Below are 20,078 nucleotides of genomic sequence, written 5' to 3'. Positions count from 1 at the left end.
ACATTTATTTATTTATTTATTTATTTATTTTTTAAGGAAGGTAAAAATCCTGCATCTTTTTTTTCAGTAGTAAACTAGGCAGAAAAATTGTCCAAAATAGTTGTTTGTATGAAACAAATGCATGTGTGATATTGGTCTTAAAGCTTGAGATAACACAGTGGCTTCAAACTGGTAACTCACAAGCAGCATGTAGCCTCATGGCAGTTTTACAAACCTCACAAATAGATTTCTTGTGTTAGCATTCTTCTAGATTAGCATTCTTCTAGATTAATTATTATTGATAAGAATTTGAAAGAAATTTTAAGATATTAATGTATTCAAGTCCAGTTTTACAATACTTTCATTGTCATTAAAAAGAACATGAATAACATCATCTGCAAACAAAACTAATTAAGTTACACTGTGATGTTCAGCCTTGTTCAAAGATTTGAAAATGCAGATTTCATTAATTGGTTAATCTTTGGATTATGGTAACTTGGCAATTTTTGGGCGAAAATTTGGCGACCAACTCTGTTACAGCAACCCTCTATTTTTTTTTTTCCACCGCCATTTTGTCTTCACGAAGTAAAGACATGTTTCTTTTCTTTTTATTTACTGAACACTTTTTCCAACAATCTGCTATCCGAATTACGCTTATGCTAGAAATTTTATGGAACAAAACTGCTTAATCATGACAAATATTAACTGAAAAATTGGGAAAAAGTGCAGAATCGCAAACTCCTTGCCGCGTTTTTCAAAATCGCACATACACAGTAACCATGTACACGTCGACTTATTTTTACTTAAAAAAACATCCCAGAATTGCATAAAAATGGCATTGCACACACTCTTAACTTTATCCATCTACACTGCTATTTTCTCATAAATTACAAAAATCAGCACAAAAATGCAGGAAAATTTTGTGAATCTTTAAACTCGGTAAAAGCACATATATGAAATTACCTGATCGCGAAAAAGTATATACCCTTTCCAAGGATGAACATTTCCACATATAAAATAAATAAAATATCCAAAAAGTTTTACCTCTAAATTATCTATTATATTATAAACGTCACCAACGAATTTATACCGCAAACATTAAAAATGGTTACAAATACTTAGTGTCAAATATTTAAATTATTTCCATGCACTTTTACTTCAACTGAAACGTATACCAAATTGCTACAAACATAAAATTCACAAAATAACTATAATTTAATTAAAATATAACTAAACCATGTACACGTCGACTTATTTTTACTTAAAAAAACATCCCAGAATTGCACAGAAATGGCATTGTGCACACTCTTCACTATTCCATGTACACTGCTTTTTTCTCATAAATTAGAAAAATTTCACGAAAATGCATGAAAATTTTGTGAATCTTTAAATCCGGTAAAAAGAACATATATGAAATTACCTGATCGCGAAAACGTATATACCCTTTTCAAGGATGAACATTTCCACGTATAAAATAAATAAAATATCCAAAAACTTTTACCTCTAAATTATCTATTATATTATAAACGTCACCAACGAATTTATACCGCAAACATTAAAAATGGTTACAAATACTTAGTGTCAAATATTTAAATTATTTCCATGCATGTTTACTTCAACTGAAACGTATACCAAATTGCTACAAACATAAAATTCACAAAATAACTATCATTTAATTAAAATATAATTAAATTAAAAAACACTACTTAAAATATAAATAAGCACATACATTAAATTAATGAAAATTAGCTTACAATCCTAATTACTTTAAACTAAATCATTGCTAATAACAATTTTCCAATAATACCATATTACTTTATTTACTCCTTAGATTTAGAACAATGCATAAAAATAATATCCTCAAATAATTAAAAATACTAACTTACCTAATCTTCTTCAGAATCTTGATTACGTGGTGGATAAACTTTTCTTATTTCCTCCGCTAAATAAAAAGCAATCGTATGTACGCCTGTTTCAGGATCTTTAAAATCGTACTTGTGGTTCACAGCAAGATGTTGAAAACCTTCATCCTCCAAACAGACATATGACTTCCAGCAATCAGATATTATTGTACCAGGTAGAATATACTGCTTAATAAAACTTAATAAGCAATCTTTACTTCTATCTTGCACAACCTTAAAAAAACACTTATTACTACCCCTTTCAACCCCACTAAATACCCATTTCGAATTCACTTTAGATAGGGCCGTGGGATCCAAAAATTAAGCAACACTCTTTCACACAATACAGAATGAAGCTAAATACAAAATTCTATAAAGTACTAAAGATATTTTTCCAGATTTCCCCCCTTTTCCGATTAAAGAACTGTGATTCGTCCATATATGTCACATGACATATCTCATGATTTCTCATTTCCCTGACACAAAATAATGCGTAATCGGAACTGAGTACTTCTCACATTATTACCAAAGTCCTAGGTAGTAACCTTTATCGCCTACCAAAATGTCGCCAAACTACCTGTTACCATATTCCAAAGATTAGCCCATTAATTTTTTGCATACTTGTCAAAAGATAAATACCCTTAGCTGGGAATTTTTGCAGTAGGAGTAATCTCTTTGTTTGGAAGTGTATTTATATCTGTACAGTTTTTTTTTGGGGGGGGGTTGTTGTTTCCATCTGAAACTTAATAAGAAAAGAATAAGAGTTACCAATAAGCATCTAAAATTTGTGATGAAGATAGCTTCTAGTAATTTTTCTCCAAGGTAACAAATTCTATCAAAATCAAAATGCCATGATATGTTGAAGTTAAAAGTTGTAATAAGAAATAATGAAGCTCATGAATATTTACATGCAAATATATGTATCTGATCATAATGAAAGTCTTTCGCAAAATAAAACGTTCTTAATAAAGTTAGGAAAAACAAGCGTGAAAGTAGTATCTTTAGTGCGGGTAGTAATCACCAACCATATCTATGATTTTCTGCCAACATTTTGATTGTTTTATCAAAGCCTTCATCCCAAAAACTTGGTGGCCGTGAGTCCAAAAACAGATCAACCTCATTTCAGACATCCTTTGCAGAATGGCAGATAGCACCAGCAAAATATAGCTACAGGTGTGAAAAAAGGTGAAAAAGTCCAAAGGAGTGATGTCGGAGCTATATGGTGGGTGTGGCAAAAGATCCCATTTGAGGAAAATCTTTTCATTTTGTTAGAAAATTTGCACCATTCTTATTTACGTGCAGTGCCCTCCCAAGTAAAATAGTGTCCAAAACATAAAAAAATTATAATCTAAATACACTGCACTTTAAATCAAAATAAACCAAGGAAATAGCATAAAATAAAAATACATGTTATCTGCACAGTACAAAAAGGAAATATTGATTTACCTTATTTACAAATTTCTGTGTTTTTAGTGTGTAGCGCAGAGAATTCCTTTACAGCATCCAAAAACTGTTTGTGCCTTTGTCACATAAATTCACAAAAATAAATCAGCCCCAGTTTCCAAATTCTAAAATCTTACTGCATAACTTACTGAGAGGTGAATGAAGCCATTTAAATCATTATTTACACACCAGTCAATCAATGTTTCTTTTCCCATTTGTTTCAAAGCATACAGAAACTTCAGCTTAATCATACCACCAACAGGCATTTTACATTGTAAAGCACAAAATAACCAACGTACTTCCTAACTGACATCCAACGCATAAATATGCCCTGAGAAATATTTTCCGAACAGTAAAAATCACCGCAATCATGCATTGCAACCAATCGTCATAATAAGGTTTCCATAACTTTCAACGAAAATTACTCAGGTTACCATAAATGAAACAAAAATTTGAAGACAATCCAAGGGGTACCCTAAAATATAGACTAACCCCACCCCCAAAATAAAAATAAAAATTCAGCCTGTCAACTGCTTTCAGACTGTACATATATTTTGCATTAAGTTTGAGTTTGAGACTACTGAAACAACATCTTCTGCATATAAAAATATTCGCTTTCTTGAGAGAGAAAAACTGATGTTGACTGCTGTACCGAAAGGCCCTGAATTGAATCCTGAAGGCATGGATATTTGTAAGCAGGCTGCCAAACTCCCCCAACCTCGAGATGCATGGCAAGCCAAAATCCTCATAAGAGGTTGATGGTAGGGGAAGAGGGATGGGAGACCCTCAGACTGACCCATGGGGTGTTCTCTATCAGTGTTATCCATTTATAGTGGAAACTTAGCAGTTAGCAAGGGCCAGAGATATCTTATATGCCTAGATGGATGCACAGGTGTTGTACTTCCTTCAACCTGTGCATGTACTAAAGGAATTTTATCAGCTAAGCATGTGTCACCGTATATAACACATGCTTAACTAATAAATTTATAATGTAGCCATATTTCTATTGCAGTTAAACAGGTGTAATGGTATTAAATTATTACTGTTTGATTCCAAGAGCTTAGAAATAAATGCATATTATACAAATTAGAAAATTTTTTATTAAGGTACCTCTGAAAAGCTGATTTTAAAATGGTTTCTTACGAAGAAAATGTGGAAGACATTGAAGACCTAGGTCAAACTGCTGAAGTATCTCGTTTAACAACTGCCATGTCTTCAAGTCCAGTGTTGAAAGTCAAACGGACAAATGAACCTACAGCTCCTATTATAGCTGATAGCATTATTCCTGGTAAGTATAATTTGCTATTTTCTCTCTAATATTAATACTTAGGATTCATATTGAGATTATTTATATCCAAACAGTTTGAGGTTTTCGTTAAAAATATTTGCATGAACACATGCAAAATATTAATTCATATCATAATAAAAACACTATATTAACAGTTCAAATATACGCAAAATGTATACAGTACAAAGTCCGAAATCTGGACTGGTCGGGACTTCGGTGATTCCGGATTTGAGATTTTTCCGGATAATAGATCATCAATTTAAATCTGGTAAGATGGCATGCTGAAATTATATAATAAAAAATATGAAATCACAATTTATGAAATAAAGAACCATTGTGACCTAAAGGGTATCAAAATTTACAAAAAAATACTTCATATTTATTTATTTACTTTAGTAAACATTTCTTTCAATGTAAGTTGTTTAAGGTGCTTCCACAAAAAATTCAAAAAGTTCTTTTTTCTTGTGTCATATACAGTGGACTTTCCAATGCCATAATCCTTGCATAATTTTGAGACAGATAAGCCTTTATCCATTTTTTGCAGCAATTCCAGTTTTTGCTTAATGTACATTGAAACATGGTTTTGCTTTGTAGATCATTTGGCAACTCCAGAATTGGAAACTCTTTTCGACATAATCAAAAGTTCAAGCTTAGTTTTCATAAAATTGCTGTAATAATAACAGTCTGCAAAAAATAATAAGCTGGATCAAATTAGAAGATCAGGGAGCAGCACAGTCTGCTACATTCACTGAAATGCCTTAGAATCAGTAAAGATAATTTTAGCCTAGCTAAATAGAGTCCGTTATACATTATTGACTGTGTATCACAAGATTGGCGATGAAAGCCAAGTTGTTTTGCTAAATTTTGTCTTGATCATATTGCGTATTGAATTAAGCCTTAATTATTTTAGTTTACTTATTTACTATATCTTCATTTATTTCTTGCACATGCTTCAAACTAATCCAAGTCCTGAATAAATAAATTCCCACATATACTTAAGGCTTTATCTAGGGCCGGCGCTCGATACTGCCTGGTGCAGTCTCTACGGGTCCTAAATTCTGCTACAAAGTGCTTTCCTAAGTTCTAAATTTTCACCGTGCCTAAACTTTGGATCCCAGTGCTTTCCCTAAATCATAAAAACTTCTCATCCCTTAATTTTGCTGCTTGGTGCTTCCCCAAATTCCAACAATTTTGTCTTCCCTAAATTCTGCCGCCGCTTCTGGGTTTATGGTGAATAACATATCAGTTATTCTTAATTAAAATAGCACTAAATGTAATCTTTTGGCCTATGAGTTTCATTAACAAAATCCATTTTTAGCATATGAAAAGAAATTTTTGTTGAAGTTTCCCTCGTCAACATTTCTTAGATCATTTAAAAATCTATAATCATCACCAAGTGTAACGTTAGCATAAAAGGTTGCCATACTCTTGTAATTCAATTACTAATATAAAAAATTTAAGACATCACTGCATGAGTTATTGGATGAATTCATGTAATGGACTCCAATTGTGATGCGTGTAGGCTTATGAGCTCTGAGCTCGGCAACAACGAGTGCTCGAACCCGAATGCGGCTCGGCTCCACCATCAGGCACCTCATCATCTATGATCAACTCTCAACAACCGCTGCATGTTAATACAGCTAATCTTATGGACACTTCTGCTCATGCACCACCATCTCCTTCTGTATTTACCAGAAATGCACTGCAAATCTATGTACTCAAGAATCGCCACACCAATCTCTCATTTCAAATTCAGTGTCTCAGTTGTCAGGACAACCCAAACAAGGGTATGGTGCTCAGGCAGATGACTCAAGAAGGTGAGAACATTCCTTGTCTAAGCTTTGGAGTAAATCTCTTCACCCTACCTTCCACGGAGGCTGAATTCCTTGAAACTCTTAAAAAAGCTGAAAAACCAGCAAATGAACCTTCTAAAAGTTCCAACCAACAATCTACTTTGCCACCCCCTCTTAAGCCCTGGTCAGAAAACTCCAAAATCTGACCCTAGAAAAAGAAGCAGATCTGTAGATGCCGATGGATTTCAAATCCCCCCCAAGCATTTAATTGCTAAAAAATCCACTGTAAATTCTAACAGTAATAGTTGAAGTCCTACTACTAGCACTGGTAATAAATTTGATAATGTGAAAACCAAAAAATAATGAAAACACCTTCCCGCAGCTGGCCACTAATCCCACCCCAAAGATTCAAGCTCCACCCCTAGTCTTCATTAAGCCAAGAGCTGACTGGTACTTCCTTTTAGAACAGCTCCGCAGACACACACCCTCAATACAATCCAGGCAAAGACTTTTTACGATTAACTACTAATTCAGAAAATGATTACTGAACACTTGTCAGATTTTTTAAACGAACATTCAATTCCTTTCAAATCTCACACCCTTAAGGCGGAGTTTTCCCTCAAAGTTGTTATTAGAGGTTTACCCTCCAGCAGTCCGATTAATGTTGTGCAGGATGCGATCGAGGCTTTAAGATTCAAGATCCACAAAATTTCGCAACTTAAAAGGTGAAAAACTAAATCTATTCTACCTCCAGATTCACAATAGTCTCAAAGCAGTGGAAATCTACAATGTAACTGAATCCTTGGAACTGAAGTTGCCTTCGAACACTTCAAAGGACGTAAAGGACCTTCTGAGTTGTGGAGCTGTCAAGGCTCTCTACCTCAGAAATGTGTAAGATGTGCTGGCCCACATCAAGTCTATGACTCTCCTAAACCATTTGATCAACCAAATAAGTGTGCAAACTGCATTGGAGATCATGTGGCGAACTAGCCCCAATGTCCAAGAATTCCTGGATCTAAGAATGCCTCATCAAAATTTAATACTCGTTCAAGCCCCTCTGTTAATTCTTCCCCAAACAACACTTTACAAAACAGCAAGGCTACACGACCGGCTGCAACTATCACCAGTGCAAGTCTAGCTCACCCCGGAGTTTCGTATTCCAGTGCCCTCACGGGTATGCAACAGGTTGCTCCCCCAATGTTCCAGATTATTCAGTCCCCCAAGGAACTAATTTGACGCTAAATTGTACCAATATCCTTTTGGCAATTATTCAAATCTCCAACCAACCTGGTATTGACCAGAACAAACTTCTCTTGGTGTTCAAAAAATGCTCTGCCTCAGCTCAGAGTGGCTCCATCTGGTGCTGACACTGCTTACAACATTTTTTAGAATTATGTCACTTTCCAATTCTATGATTCCTCCAGTCATTAAAATTCAATACTTTGAAGGGGTTGAATAATCTGCAACTATGCACCTGAAATGCAAATGGCATTTCCAATAAATTTCACGAGTTCAGAGATTATGTAGAAGAGAAGGGCTTTGATGTCATTTTTGTCAAAGAGACCAAACTCCAACCAGGGAGAGTTCCCAAGCTTCCAAATTATGCTATGTATAAAAATGACAGGCAAGCTATCGATATTCATGATAGATTTCATGGCGGCACTTGTATTTATATCAAAAATAGTACTTCTCATAAAAGGATTGAAACATCAACATCTAATCTGAGCAAACTTGAAGCGACGATTAGTGAAATTTTCATTATAAATTCGCCCTCTCTAGTTTTGATCTCTGCTTATCTTCCCCCAGGAGGAAAATTACTTGTGGAAGATTTTAATAAACTTCTCAGAATTTCTAATAACATGATTATTGTTGGCGACCTAAATTGTCATCACCAGTATTGGCGTTGTGAAATATCCAACCCTGCTGGGCATGGCCTTCTAAAATGGGCTTAGTGCACTCAAAATCAAAATTATTGCGCCGGATTCCCCTACATGTTATGATGCATGGATAACCCCTTCTACTATTGATTTGGCTCTTTTTCGGAACATTCCCTTTGATTTTCATGTGACTGTGGAAATTTGTTTATCCGCAGATTACAATCCCATGCTCATCGACCTTAACTGTTCTACTTTTGATCAAAATTCTCTGGCACTAGTCTCCACCAACTGGGACAATTTTAAACTTAAAAGTAAAAATTTGCCCTCCCTTGAAATTAAGTCAAGCTCCGATATTGACGAAGCACTTGATCAATTAACGAAAGCCCTTACTGATACCTTTAAAGAGGTATCCAAACCCACCCTTAGACCCAATTTTCGTAAGCTTCGTCCAGAAATTAAAAACAGAATTCGGGAAAAGAACAAAGTACGGAGACTTTGGCAAAGACAACTAAATTACAACTTTGTGCCCTCCAGAATGAAGTCAAGGTGTCTTGTGACCAATTCTTCCAAATGCAATACTCTGAATGCATTCAGTCCTTAACAACCAATGATAACAGCCTTTGGCTTGCATCTGCCAGGCTACACAAACCTAAAACTTGCATTCTGTCTTTATCAAAAGACGCGGTGATGGCTCACATAGACACGGAGAAAGCAGAACTAATTGCTGATAGTCTTCAAACCACATAATGAAGGAGTTTTCGTTAACACCGCAAATTCCTTCCAACAGGATGTTGAATGTTTCCTTTCCTCTCCCTTTCAGAGAAACATACAATACATAACCATAAGCGAAATTTAAACCTAAAAAGGCTCCAGGGTTGGATTCTATTTCTAATTGCATGATTAAATTTTTACCCATCAATTATCTATTTTTCCTAGTGATGCTTATAAATTATATGATCCTGCATTGCTATTTTCCTCAAAGCTGGAAATGCACACCTATAGTGCCTATTCCAAAACCTGGCCAGTGCCACTCAAATCCTCAAAATTATCAGACCTATCAGCCTCCTATCTTCATTATCTAAGATTTATGAATTTGTGCTACTTAAACGCCTGAATGATTTTTTTCGGAACCAAAAAGTCCTTATTGACGAACAATTTGGATTCCGAGCAAAACACTGTACTACGCACCGGCTGCTAAAGACAGTGGAGTACATTCATGAAGGGTTTCTTAGCAAAATGCTTACAGGCACACTTTTTTTTTATATTGCCAAAGCATTTAATAGGACTTGGCATATTGGTATTATTATCAAGCTCATGCGACTTGAACTTTCGCCTCATTTCATTCACATGATTAACTCATATCTCACTAATAGATCTTTCTCTGTACGCGTTGATTCTACGAGGGTTGGAACTTTAATAGTGGCAACTATTTATTTACAAGAAATACAAAAGTGATTCATGTCACCATGTTTTACAGTCCTTCAATATAGTCGCCAGCATTTTCGACAGTCGCCAGCTTCAATATAGTCGCCAGGTGTTTCCAACGATGTGGAAGTCGCAGAATACCTGTAGCAGCGCCTGTTTTGTTGATAGTTTGAATGGACCGGTCTACTGCCACAAGAATCTCAGGAACAGTTTGGAAGCGAGTGCCACGAAGTGGTGCCTTCATCTTAGGAATTAAGTCATAGTCACAAGGGCTTAGATCTGGGGAGTATGCTTGATGGTGAAGCATTTCCCAGCCCCATCGCTTGAACAAATCAGTTACAGCTTGCGCTGCACGCAGCCAACCATTGTCATGCAAAATGAGAGGAGCGTTCTGCAGAAAGTGTCGCCATTTTTTTCTCAAAGCTGGTTGGAGATTGTGCTCCAAAAATGAGCAGTAATACTGCACAGTGACGGTCTGCTGTGGGGGAATGGTATGCGCTAGGATGATACCATCACAGTTGTACACGAGAATCACCATAACTTTTACATTGCTGGGGTTCTGACGAAATTTTGAACGTCGTGGTGACCCGTGATGACACCATTCGTTTGATTGGCGTTTAAGTTCTGGCTGGTACGATTGGGCCCAAGTCTCATCCAGCGTAATGATACGGCATAAAGAAGCATCTCCTTCGCGTTCATAGCCCTCCAGGTGGGTTCAGGCAGCATCATGTTGTAGCCATTACTGCATTTCCGTCAATTGATGTGGAACCCATTGTGAAGCAATTTTTCTCATGGACAGGCGTTCCTTCAGAATGTGCAGCACAGTCGTATGCGCTAATCCTGTTTGTCCGGCCAGCTGACGAATCGTTTGTCGGCGATCACTGTCCATTAGTGCGGCAACAGCTTGCACGTCTGCATCGCTGACGCTCAGATGACCTGGCCGCAGCATGTCTGCCATATTTTGGCATCCTTCATTGAATGCTTTCACTCATCTTGCTACGGTTCTGTAAGGCAATGCAGATTCTCCGCAAGCCTCTTGAAGCTCTTGATGACACTTCCATGCTGTACGAACTCTGGCACATTCAATTTTTATCCAACGTTGTTGTTCTTGTTTTGAAAACATCCTGACAACACTTACTTTAGACCGCGAGCTAATACAAAAATCCGTTCTTCGTGTCACTCCGCATGCGCGTGACGTAGGCAGGACGAGTCTTTTTGCTGAGAGGTAAGGTAGGTATGTAGTTCACGTGTGGTATACGCGATATTCTTTGGTTTTGCTGCGTAGCGTTTTTTCAGCTGTGTTGCCACTATTAAAGTTCCAACCCTCGTATCATTTCAACTCCCTGTCCAATCTTTAGTGGTATAGCCCAAGGTAGTCTTTTAGGACCAGCTTTGTTCAATTTATTTATTAATGACATACCAAAATCACCCAGTGTTACCCTAGCTTTCTATGTGGATGCCACAGCCATCCTAGCAAGACACAAACACCTGGACAGATTGGTTCATAATATTCAGAGAATATCTCTCAAGCCTTGAGCACTGGCTCATTACTTGGAAAATAAAAATTAATGTCGCTAAATGTGCTGCTATGATTTTTAAACAAGCTCCCTTCCCATACCCTACAATTAACTTAAAATTCTTTAATGATTATGTTCCCTGGACTAATTCTTACAAGTATCTTGGTGTTATACTTGATTCCAAATTAATCTGGCACCTTCAAATCGATAATATGATCAAAAAAGTAAAGGGTGTCAGATCCCAGCTTTACCCAATTTTAGCTCGTAGCAGCCAACTCGTAACAAATCAAAAACAAAGCTCTTCTCTACACATCTATTTTAAGACCTATTATATTATTATATGCATGCACTATTTGGAGCACTGTGGCTAAGACACATATGAAAAAATTTCAATCTTTTCAAAGTAATACCCTACATATGATTCTAAATGCACCCTGGTACATCCGTTCAGATGTGATTCAATATTAAATCCATTGATGTTAAAATTAAAAAAACTTAGTCAAAATTTATTTCTCAAAATTTAACAGACTGATAATCATGTACTTTAACAACTGCCTGCCTACGATCCTGCAATTTGCAGCTCACAGAAGCGTCCTCACTCTATTATTGGCCGGGAATAAAACATCTTTCCACCAGCTAAAAGGTGAAACCACGCCCCTCCAACTTCAGTTCCAGCCTAACCTCCATGAAGGAAAGACATCTCTTGTTATGCTGCCATAATATGCCGATAGCTTATCCATCTTCTCTATAATTTGCTCACACCAACCTGAAAAGTGGCCTGTTACATAATTATCAATCTGTTATTTTAACCTTCCAGCACACGCACTTGGCAATTTTACATGAGCACGCACATGTCGTATTTTTTACGACATCCATTATTTTACCATTTTGGGCATGTGTTGATAATAAATTTGTTAAGAAATAAAATATTAATCTTATTATTGCAAAATACAAATGATAAATATAATTAAATTATTTTTAAGTTCTTATGTTAGTGAGATGGAAATGCAAAGATGTATTTCACTATAGAAAGTTTTAAATTTATTATTTAATAATTATATTTTAAAATCGAAGCTTATTTTAATATTCATCAAAGATAAGACAATAAAAAAGGAAAACACCTTGGTAGGAAAAAAAGTAAGTTTAGCATTACTTATTTCTGCAAGGAAATTTACTTCTTACTGGTTACAAAAACACACTTTAAATTAACTTTAATGTTTTCATTTGTTTTTAAAAAACAGAAATAAAAGAAAATAAAGAATGGAAATTGCTATTGTTCTCCCATCCAAAGGTTTCCTTGTCTTTCTTTTCTTCATCAGATAATTCTTTAAGATTCTGAGCAAAATCAGCTGGTTGCACATAATTTTTTGCCATGAAAAGCTATGTAAAATTTACAAAGCCAAATTTATTCAAATTAAAATAATACATGGAAATTAATAACACAAAATTACAAAATATTTGAGGAAAAAATATTTTCCGAATTTTAAAACACAACCAGGTGCGTGTCGTAACTTTTATGAAAAAGTTGCCACGTAGCACAAAAGCCCAGTTAAAAAAAGAAAAAAGTCAAATGACTTCCTGTTGGCACATTCCATGATGTGGGGAAGGGCAGAAAGGAGGAATAGAAATGACATTCAGACGTCTCAGCTTATATATGAAAAATGTGCATTAAAAACTGAATTTGTCGTTAAGTTTGCGCATACGCGCGTTCTGGAAGGTTAAAAATCACATCTTCTCACAGAATTTTTTTCTGCCTTGAATATTTTCTCGTGATTACCTTGCTATATTTGCACTATTATGTTGAGCCACATGCCAATGTTCCTATTAATTGTAAAATCTTTCCTATCCGCTTTTTGCTTTAGTGTTTGTATTGTGTATTTAAAAAAAAAAAAAAAAAATTACACTCACAACAACAACAACAACAAACTTAAAATATAAAACTACAAAAAAAGTTTAAAATTTTGAAAAATAATTATAAAAACTAAAATTTCATTTTATTAATTGTTTATATTTATCTCTATCCCTAACCTTTCTTGAGAATATATGGCTCCTTCTAGCTTGCATCAAGTAAACTAACTAATGCAATTTTCTTGTTTCTGCTCACTTTATTTAGTTCTGATGAGGAGGTAAATGGTTTTAAATCATAGGCACTCCGTAATTTGAAATCATTAGCATGAGTTATTACTGAAGCTGTCATGTATTGATAAACATAACGGTGATGAAAGCAAAATATAATAAATAATGACTCACCAGGTTGGCGTCAAGGATATCAAATAGGTGAATGTTTCGGTTTGAAATGTATGCCAAGTAGATACTCAGCTATGGAGCCAAATTATTAATCTCACAAATTTATGCTTACATGATTGTTTTTCCATAACGAGGTATTTTATTTAGTGCCTAAGTGAAATTAAGAATCTTAATTTTTAAGTGAAAATCTCCACATGTTATTTATAGAAGGAAAAATCAAATGCGCATGCGTAAAGCATTAATAAAAAAAAAATGTTTGTGGCTTTGAAGTCCGAATTTTAGATCATTCCGGATAATGGACGTCCGGATTTTGGACTTTGTACTGTATATCATATTTCAAGTGATGTCAGGATATGCTGAATATTGCTGTATTTTAATCAGAATTTTGAAAAAAGAAAAAAAAAAAAGTCTGCAGTTTTTTTTTTTTTTTTTTTTATATTGAAGTAAAGTGGTAAAGGTTTATATGGCAATGTAAAATTAAGCTTTTTAGATATTAAAAGTTATATAAATTAGCATATTAAAAATTATATAAATTATAAAATTATATATAAATTAGCTTTTTTCATTTGTAATGAAATATTATGCAGTAGTTTTTAAATCTTTCTCTTTCAAGTATTTATTAGTTAGTTGCTTTCTATAAATTTATGTTAAAATGAATTTTCTGAAGGTATTCAGAAGGTTTATGTAAAAACCTGGGGATGTGCTCATAATAGTTCTGACAGCGAGTATATGGCTGGACTTCTAAATCAATATGGATACATTATAACAGGTTTGATTTTTTTTTTTTTTTTTTTTTTTTTTTTTTTTTGTTTGTTTTTTGTATGTGTGTGTAACTGTGTGAAAACCTTGCATTTTTAGCATTTTAAAGTTAGAACTAAGATTGTTTTAGTTTTAATTTAGAGTTATTTTTGATTGATTTAATTTGGAACTAGCATAAAAATAAAACTTCTCATTCTTAGCCAATATTTTTAGATTTTTTCTGCTCATGTTGTCTTAAGCAAATTTCTTTTTTGATGGAAGTTCAAAATTATTACTTAATATTATATTAAAATTTGTTGATTATGTTTTGTGAAATGACTTTATGGGGCTAAAAGTAATGAAAAAAAATTCTTTAGATGATTCATCCATTGCTGATGTATGGCTTTTAAATAGCTGCACTGTAAAGAATCCAGCAGAAGACCATTTTCGGAATGCTATTGAAGAAGGTCAACGCAAAGGCAAATATGTTGTAGTAGCAGGTTGTGTTTCCCAGGCTGCTCCAAAGTCCCCTTATTTACAAGGCCTCAGCATCATAGGAGTGCAGCAGATTGATAGGGTTGTTGAAGTTGTAGAAGAAACTTTGAAAGGTGAGTATCATTATTTTTTATTTCACCAAAATTTCAGACTATTGATGAGAGAATCACTAATATCTTCTTAAGTACCCTTATTATTTTCGCTTGATTGTAAGCCAACATTGATTATAGGGTTCTTATGGTCTGTAAAAGCAAGTATCCTTAAGTTTTGCAAATTTTAGAGGAATATTTTTTTCAGAGCATAGACAAATATGTATTTGTGAATTATTGTTTGAATTATTTCCTATTTCTTAATATAAGCGATGGATACTTGAGTTTTTGGGCATGAGGTCCTGCCTTGATTGAAACATAAACATTTTGAGATTTTTTTTTTTTTTTTTTTTTTTTTGTGTGTGTGAATGAAGAAATCATAAAATATTACATCAGTAGAAATTTTTCGCTATTTGGGATATGAATTTCTATGCTATCAACATTTTGGTGATTTGAAGATCAGTTTGTGTACAATATTTTTTATTCAAAGATTTGCAAATTTTTAAAGCAGTAGTCTCAAACTCAAATTGTATGAGGGCTGCATGCACGATCTGAAAACAGCTGAAGGGCCAGATTTTTTTTTTGTAAAGTAAAAAATATTTTAAATAAATTTTATGTTTCATTTACTAAATATTTATCAGAGCAAAGATAAACAAAAATAATAATATTCAAAAGAAAGTTCAAATTTATGCTTATTCCCAGTCTGAAATCTGAAGTTTGATACCTGCAAGACATTTCTGTTGGTTGCACTTCAGATCAGTTGGGTCTTTTTTTGTTAATTTTCAACTTTGGAAAAGTTGTTAAGTATAAATTTATTCTCAAACAAAACAATTATGTAGACAGCTAAATATTATATTTTTAAATTGACCTTTCTTTCAAACTATTATAACTTGTTTAATTGATCTTTAAATAATTTAATTTAAACTAAAAATAAGCAAATTATGAAACCTTTCTAAACTTTTAGAGAAAATTTACAAAGTGGGACAAAACTTAATAATGAATAATAATAACCTTTTCCCCTAATTATTAAATTTTTCTTTGATACATAAATAAAAACACATATCTCTGTACATAAATAATTTTGAACTTCTTTTTTTTCTTCTTACTATAGCTTGATACTTGATAGTGTTTCAATTCTGAAAAAATGTATATTCTTGGGAAGAAATTACTAGAAATCATATTCAAGGATTAGAGCTGCTCATTAGTCAATCTGGTCCTTTTAATTTTCAGCTGTAATAAAAGCTGTTCACATATAAACATATTCCCGACAAAGTGATTATTTTTAATACAAAAGTTCACAACTGAACTTAATTAGTTTTTGACAAGTATGTATAAAAATTAATAAAATCTGTATCTTCAAATCTTTGAATAAGTTTTGTATTACACTAAACATCAATTAGCTCCATTTATAGATTTTATGATTTGTTATTCATTTTTATTTTTAATGAAAATGGTAATAATATAAACATGGACTTCAAATAACTAAAATGTTGAAATCTCAGCAGCACTGTATTTGAATAAGACCATGTCATAAAGCACAGTTTCCTAAACATTTCCTGGAAAAAACAAAAAACAAAAAAAAAAAAAAAAGTCTTCGGATTTTTTTTTGCTGTTACAAAGTTGGTAGGGATAACTTTTCTTTTAGATTTTAGAACTTCCACTTCACAAGTTTTAAAAAGATATGAAGGTGAGATTTATAGACCTATGATTCCAGAAAAATGTGACAAAATGAAAAATGTCTTCCTGGTATTTTAATGGTAATTATATAGGAAATTTGTGATGAATTTCTCATCTTTTGGAGAATTTTTGGAAAAATAGGGAAAACAAAATTATCTGAATTTTCTCTTTTTGCTCCTAGAAGTCTTTCTCTTAACGTGTTTACTTCCCTTTATTTTTCATCTTTCTACTAGATACAAGCACAGAAAAGTGCAGAAATAGTTATAATTTCGCAAATGGATTGCTATCTCTAAAAAGGAATTTTTGTGTTAGTAAAGAAATTGAAAACAGACAAGATTCATCTTATTGTCTCATTGCACCATACATAGGGCTTTTACATAACAAATTTTACATACATACATTTTGTTGCTCAGCACTTCACTTAAATTCTAAAAAATTCTGCCTTACTAACTATGAGGCTGGCCCTGACCTTGTATCATTTCATACTTATTCTCAATATTCATATTATTAAAGAAACAAAATTAGCAGCTTCGTCTTTATATTCCAAGCACAAGCAATTCTTTAGAATAACAGTGATCTTTATCTGAAATTCTAATTCTAGATTAACAGGGATCTGTATCTGAAATTCTAAAGAATTCTTTAGAATAACAGGAATCTTTATCTGAAATTCTAAATCTTTCAGATTTCTATTTTAGGAATCTGAAAATTCTAAAATAAAGAGAAAACACACTGAAGAAGGAATCAATTACATAAAGAAGGAGAAAATTATTTTTCATTGGTATATTGTTGAAACATTAACGAATTATAAGATGAAGCAGAGACTAGTAGTAACATTAATTGGTTTAGTGAAAAAAATAAGCTTGGAAAAGATGGTAAAGGGAAGGATATTTATGTAATTCAGCTAAAATATCAGGAAAATTTTTCAAATTAAAAAGATCCAAAACGTGCATAAGTTTAAGCAAGTAATTATGCATAAATTTATACTAGTGTCTTATACAATCAAATAAATTGAAACGTCTGAGGCAACTGAGGCAAACTGTAATTCTTGCAATAAATTAACATAATTTAGAACAAAAGAGGTCTATTTTTATTCTTTTTTTATGACCAATTCTATCAGTCTGTTTTCAATTAATTTATAGTTTAATGAAAGAAACATAATATTTTGGGAACAATAAGTAAGTTCTTTCAAAATGAATGCATGGTTTGTTTTCTTTCTTCTAGATGATACTTTTAAATGCTTTTGTCTGAATTTTTTTAAATATGCAGTTATTTGGTAATTATCCTTTAAAAATCTCTTGTTAAGTGACCTTAAGATAAAGTGATCACACCCCGCTTTTTGGAGGACTGTCCCGCATCCCCCTGATTTTTAAAAATGTCCCGCTTTTTAGAAAACATCTGCATTTCTTATTTTAAATGTACTGTAAAAATATATTACCTATTATTTATTAATTATTATAGCAAATATAAAGAAATAAAAAATACACAAAAAAACACATAAAATGCATGCAGAATAAACTAAATTACGCAATGTAACGAGTTAGATTTACTCGGTGGTGTTCAATCATTAACGTTACGTTTCATCTAGGACAAGGATGTCAAACTCGCGGCCCGGCCAATATATCGGCAAATAATAATATATAATAATAAAATAACATATCGACGAAGAAAAAAATGAAATGTTTTCTGCTAAGTAATTAACGATAATTTATTCAGTGTTGTTAGATTACTCACAGTGAGCTGACACACACACTACTTAAATTACAAATGCGTATGAGTAGCTTGCGTTCAGCTACCTTCGGCTTTTGGGGGACACGTGCACTCAGAACTTGTACGCATCCCCTGATAGCCGAATGTGGCCAAACTCACGGTCTCAGTTTTCCAATCATAGTTTTGTACGATATATTGGTGCATGCATGTGCATGCACTTTGCTTTATTATTAATTATTACTTCATTCATATTGTTACGGATTTCATAGTTATTTATTTAGTTAGTTTTTTTTTATTTAGAATTGTAATTAGATTTGCTTCATGTTGCCTTAGCAACGCAGACGATTTTTGAAAAGACAGCTGCGTTGGAAGGTTAAAAATAGAACAGCGCGTGCATTTAATACCTAATAAATAAATATCTCGTAATTGCTGTTGCCATCCACAAAAATCCATATATTTATAGATGTTTCCAGTATTTTTGAGAAATTAATTATAAAGCTTATGAAAGCTGAGAACAAACAACTCATCTCAGTAGTAGCTGTAGTTCTAGCGAACTGTTTGTTTACTTAATGCTGTGATTGATTTGTAGCGATTTCGCTTTGAGATAGAATTAGTTTCTCTGTTTTGAATTGATTTTTGCTAAACGTTTGACATTTTGTGATATTGTTAGAATATTTTTGAAGAAATATTTCAGTATTTTGATTTATCTCTTGTGGAAAGAATAAATTTTTGTTAACTTTTTAACGTTAACCGTGTTTTTTCCAGCCCTTTGTATTCAGTATGTCTATATCAAAACCAAGTGGTAGTAAAATTAAACGAAAAATCGCTGACGAACATAGAATATTCCAAGTAAAATGGGAATTAGAATATTTTTGCTGTGAAATAAAAGATAAAATAATCTGCTTGATATGTAATAATACTATTAATATATCAAAGTTATATAATATTAAACGTCATTACGAACAACACAAATCGAAATATCACAATTACGAAGGAATAATGAGAGAAGAAAAGTTGAAAGAGCTCAAGTTAGGAGTGAAAAAGCAACAGTCCATGTTTAGTAAAGTATTGCAAGAAAGTGAAGCGGCGGTACATGCAACTACGTCTTGTCTGAGTTGATAGCTAAATATTCGAAGCTTTTTACTGACAGTGATTTTATCAAGGAATGCCTAATGAAAGCTGGAGAAATTGTTTGTCCTGGAAATGTGAAGGCTTTTCAATCAATTTCATTGTCTCGAAATACAGTTGCGGAAAGAGTTACTGATTCAGCCGCGAATTTAAGTGATTAGATCAAAGCAAAATCCTCTAGTTTCGAAAGTTTCTCCATTGCCCGTGAGGAGAGCACGGACATTAGTGGCAAAGCTCAATTAGCAGTGTTTCTTCGTTCTTGTGACAAGAATTTTAACATTTTTGAGGAATTACTGGAACTAATACCGATGCCTGGTACTACCACAGGAGAAGATATATTTACTTGTGTTTTTGGACATCTGCAGAAATACAATCTACCTTTGGCAAAATTAAATTCTGTAGCTACAGATGGCGCTCCATCAATGACCGGGAAAAACAAGGGCTTCGTAGCATTACTAAGAAAAACACTTAGTGAAATTCACGGTTCAAACATTCATCATATGCATTGTATTATACATCAAGAAGTTGTATGCACGAAAGTAATAAATATGGAGAATGTTTTGTCATATATAAAAAAAGTTATAAATTTTATAAGATCTCGAGGTTTAAATCAGCGTCAATTCACTGCTTTCTTAAGTGAGTTAGATAGTGAATATTCGGGTTTGTCCTACTATACCAAGGTACGTTGGTTATCTTGCTCCAAGATTCTCAAACAATTCTAAGATTTGAAAGAAGAAATATGTCAGTTTTTAAAAACGAAAAATCAAGACTTAA

At 33.3% G+C, this 20,078-nt stretch overlaps 1 protein-coding gene across 4 annotated transcripts in view; it reads left to right on the top strand.

Moving 5' to 3' along the window:
- LOC118205149 (threonylcarbamoyladenosine tRNA methylthiotransferase) overlaps positions 1 to 20,078 on the top strand; it is a 73,936-nt gene that overhangs the window by 1,872 nt on the left and 51,986 nt on the right. For all 4 annotated transcript variants that reach the window (XM_085813228.1, XM_085813227.1, XM_035377437.2 and 1 more), the window contains exons 2-4: positions 4,430 to 4,611; positions 14,138 to 14,239; positions 14,586 to 14,816. In XM_085813228.1, the coding sequence (XP_085669354.1) occupies positions 4,455 to 4,611; positions 14,138 to 14,239; positions 14,586 to 14,816 (490 nt within the window). In that variant the 5' untranslated portion in view covers positions 4,430 to 4,454. The remainder of the gene's footprint in view (positions 1 to 4,429; positions 4,612 to 14,137; positions 14,240 to 14,585; positions 14,817 to 20,078) is intronic.

This window comes from Stegodyphus dumicola, chromosome 3, assembly GCF_044657685.1.
Source record: "Stegodyphus dumicola isolate Sdum_Otavi_A_Nest chromosome 3, ASM4465768v1".
In the NCBI taxonomy this organism is placed as follows: domain Eukaryota; kingdom Metazoa; phylum Arthropoda; class Arachnida; order Araneae; family Eresidae; genus Stegodyphus; species Stegodyphus dumicola.
This window is presented reverse-complemented; position numbering and strand designations above follow the sequence as displayed.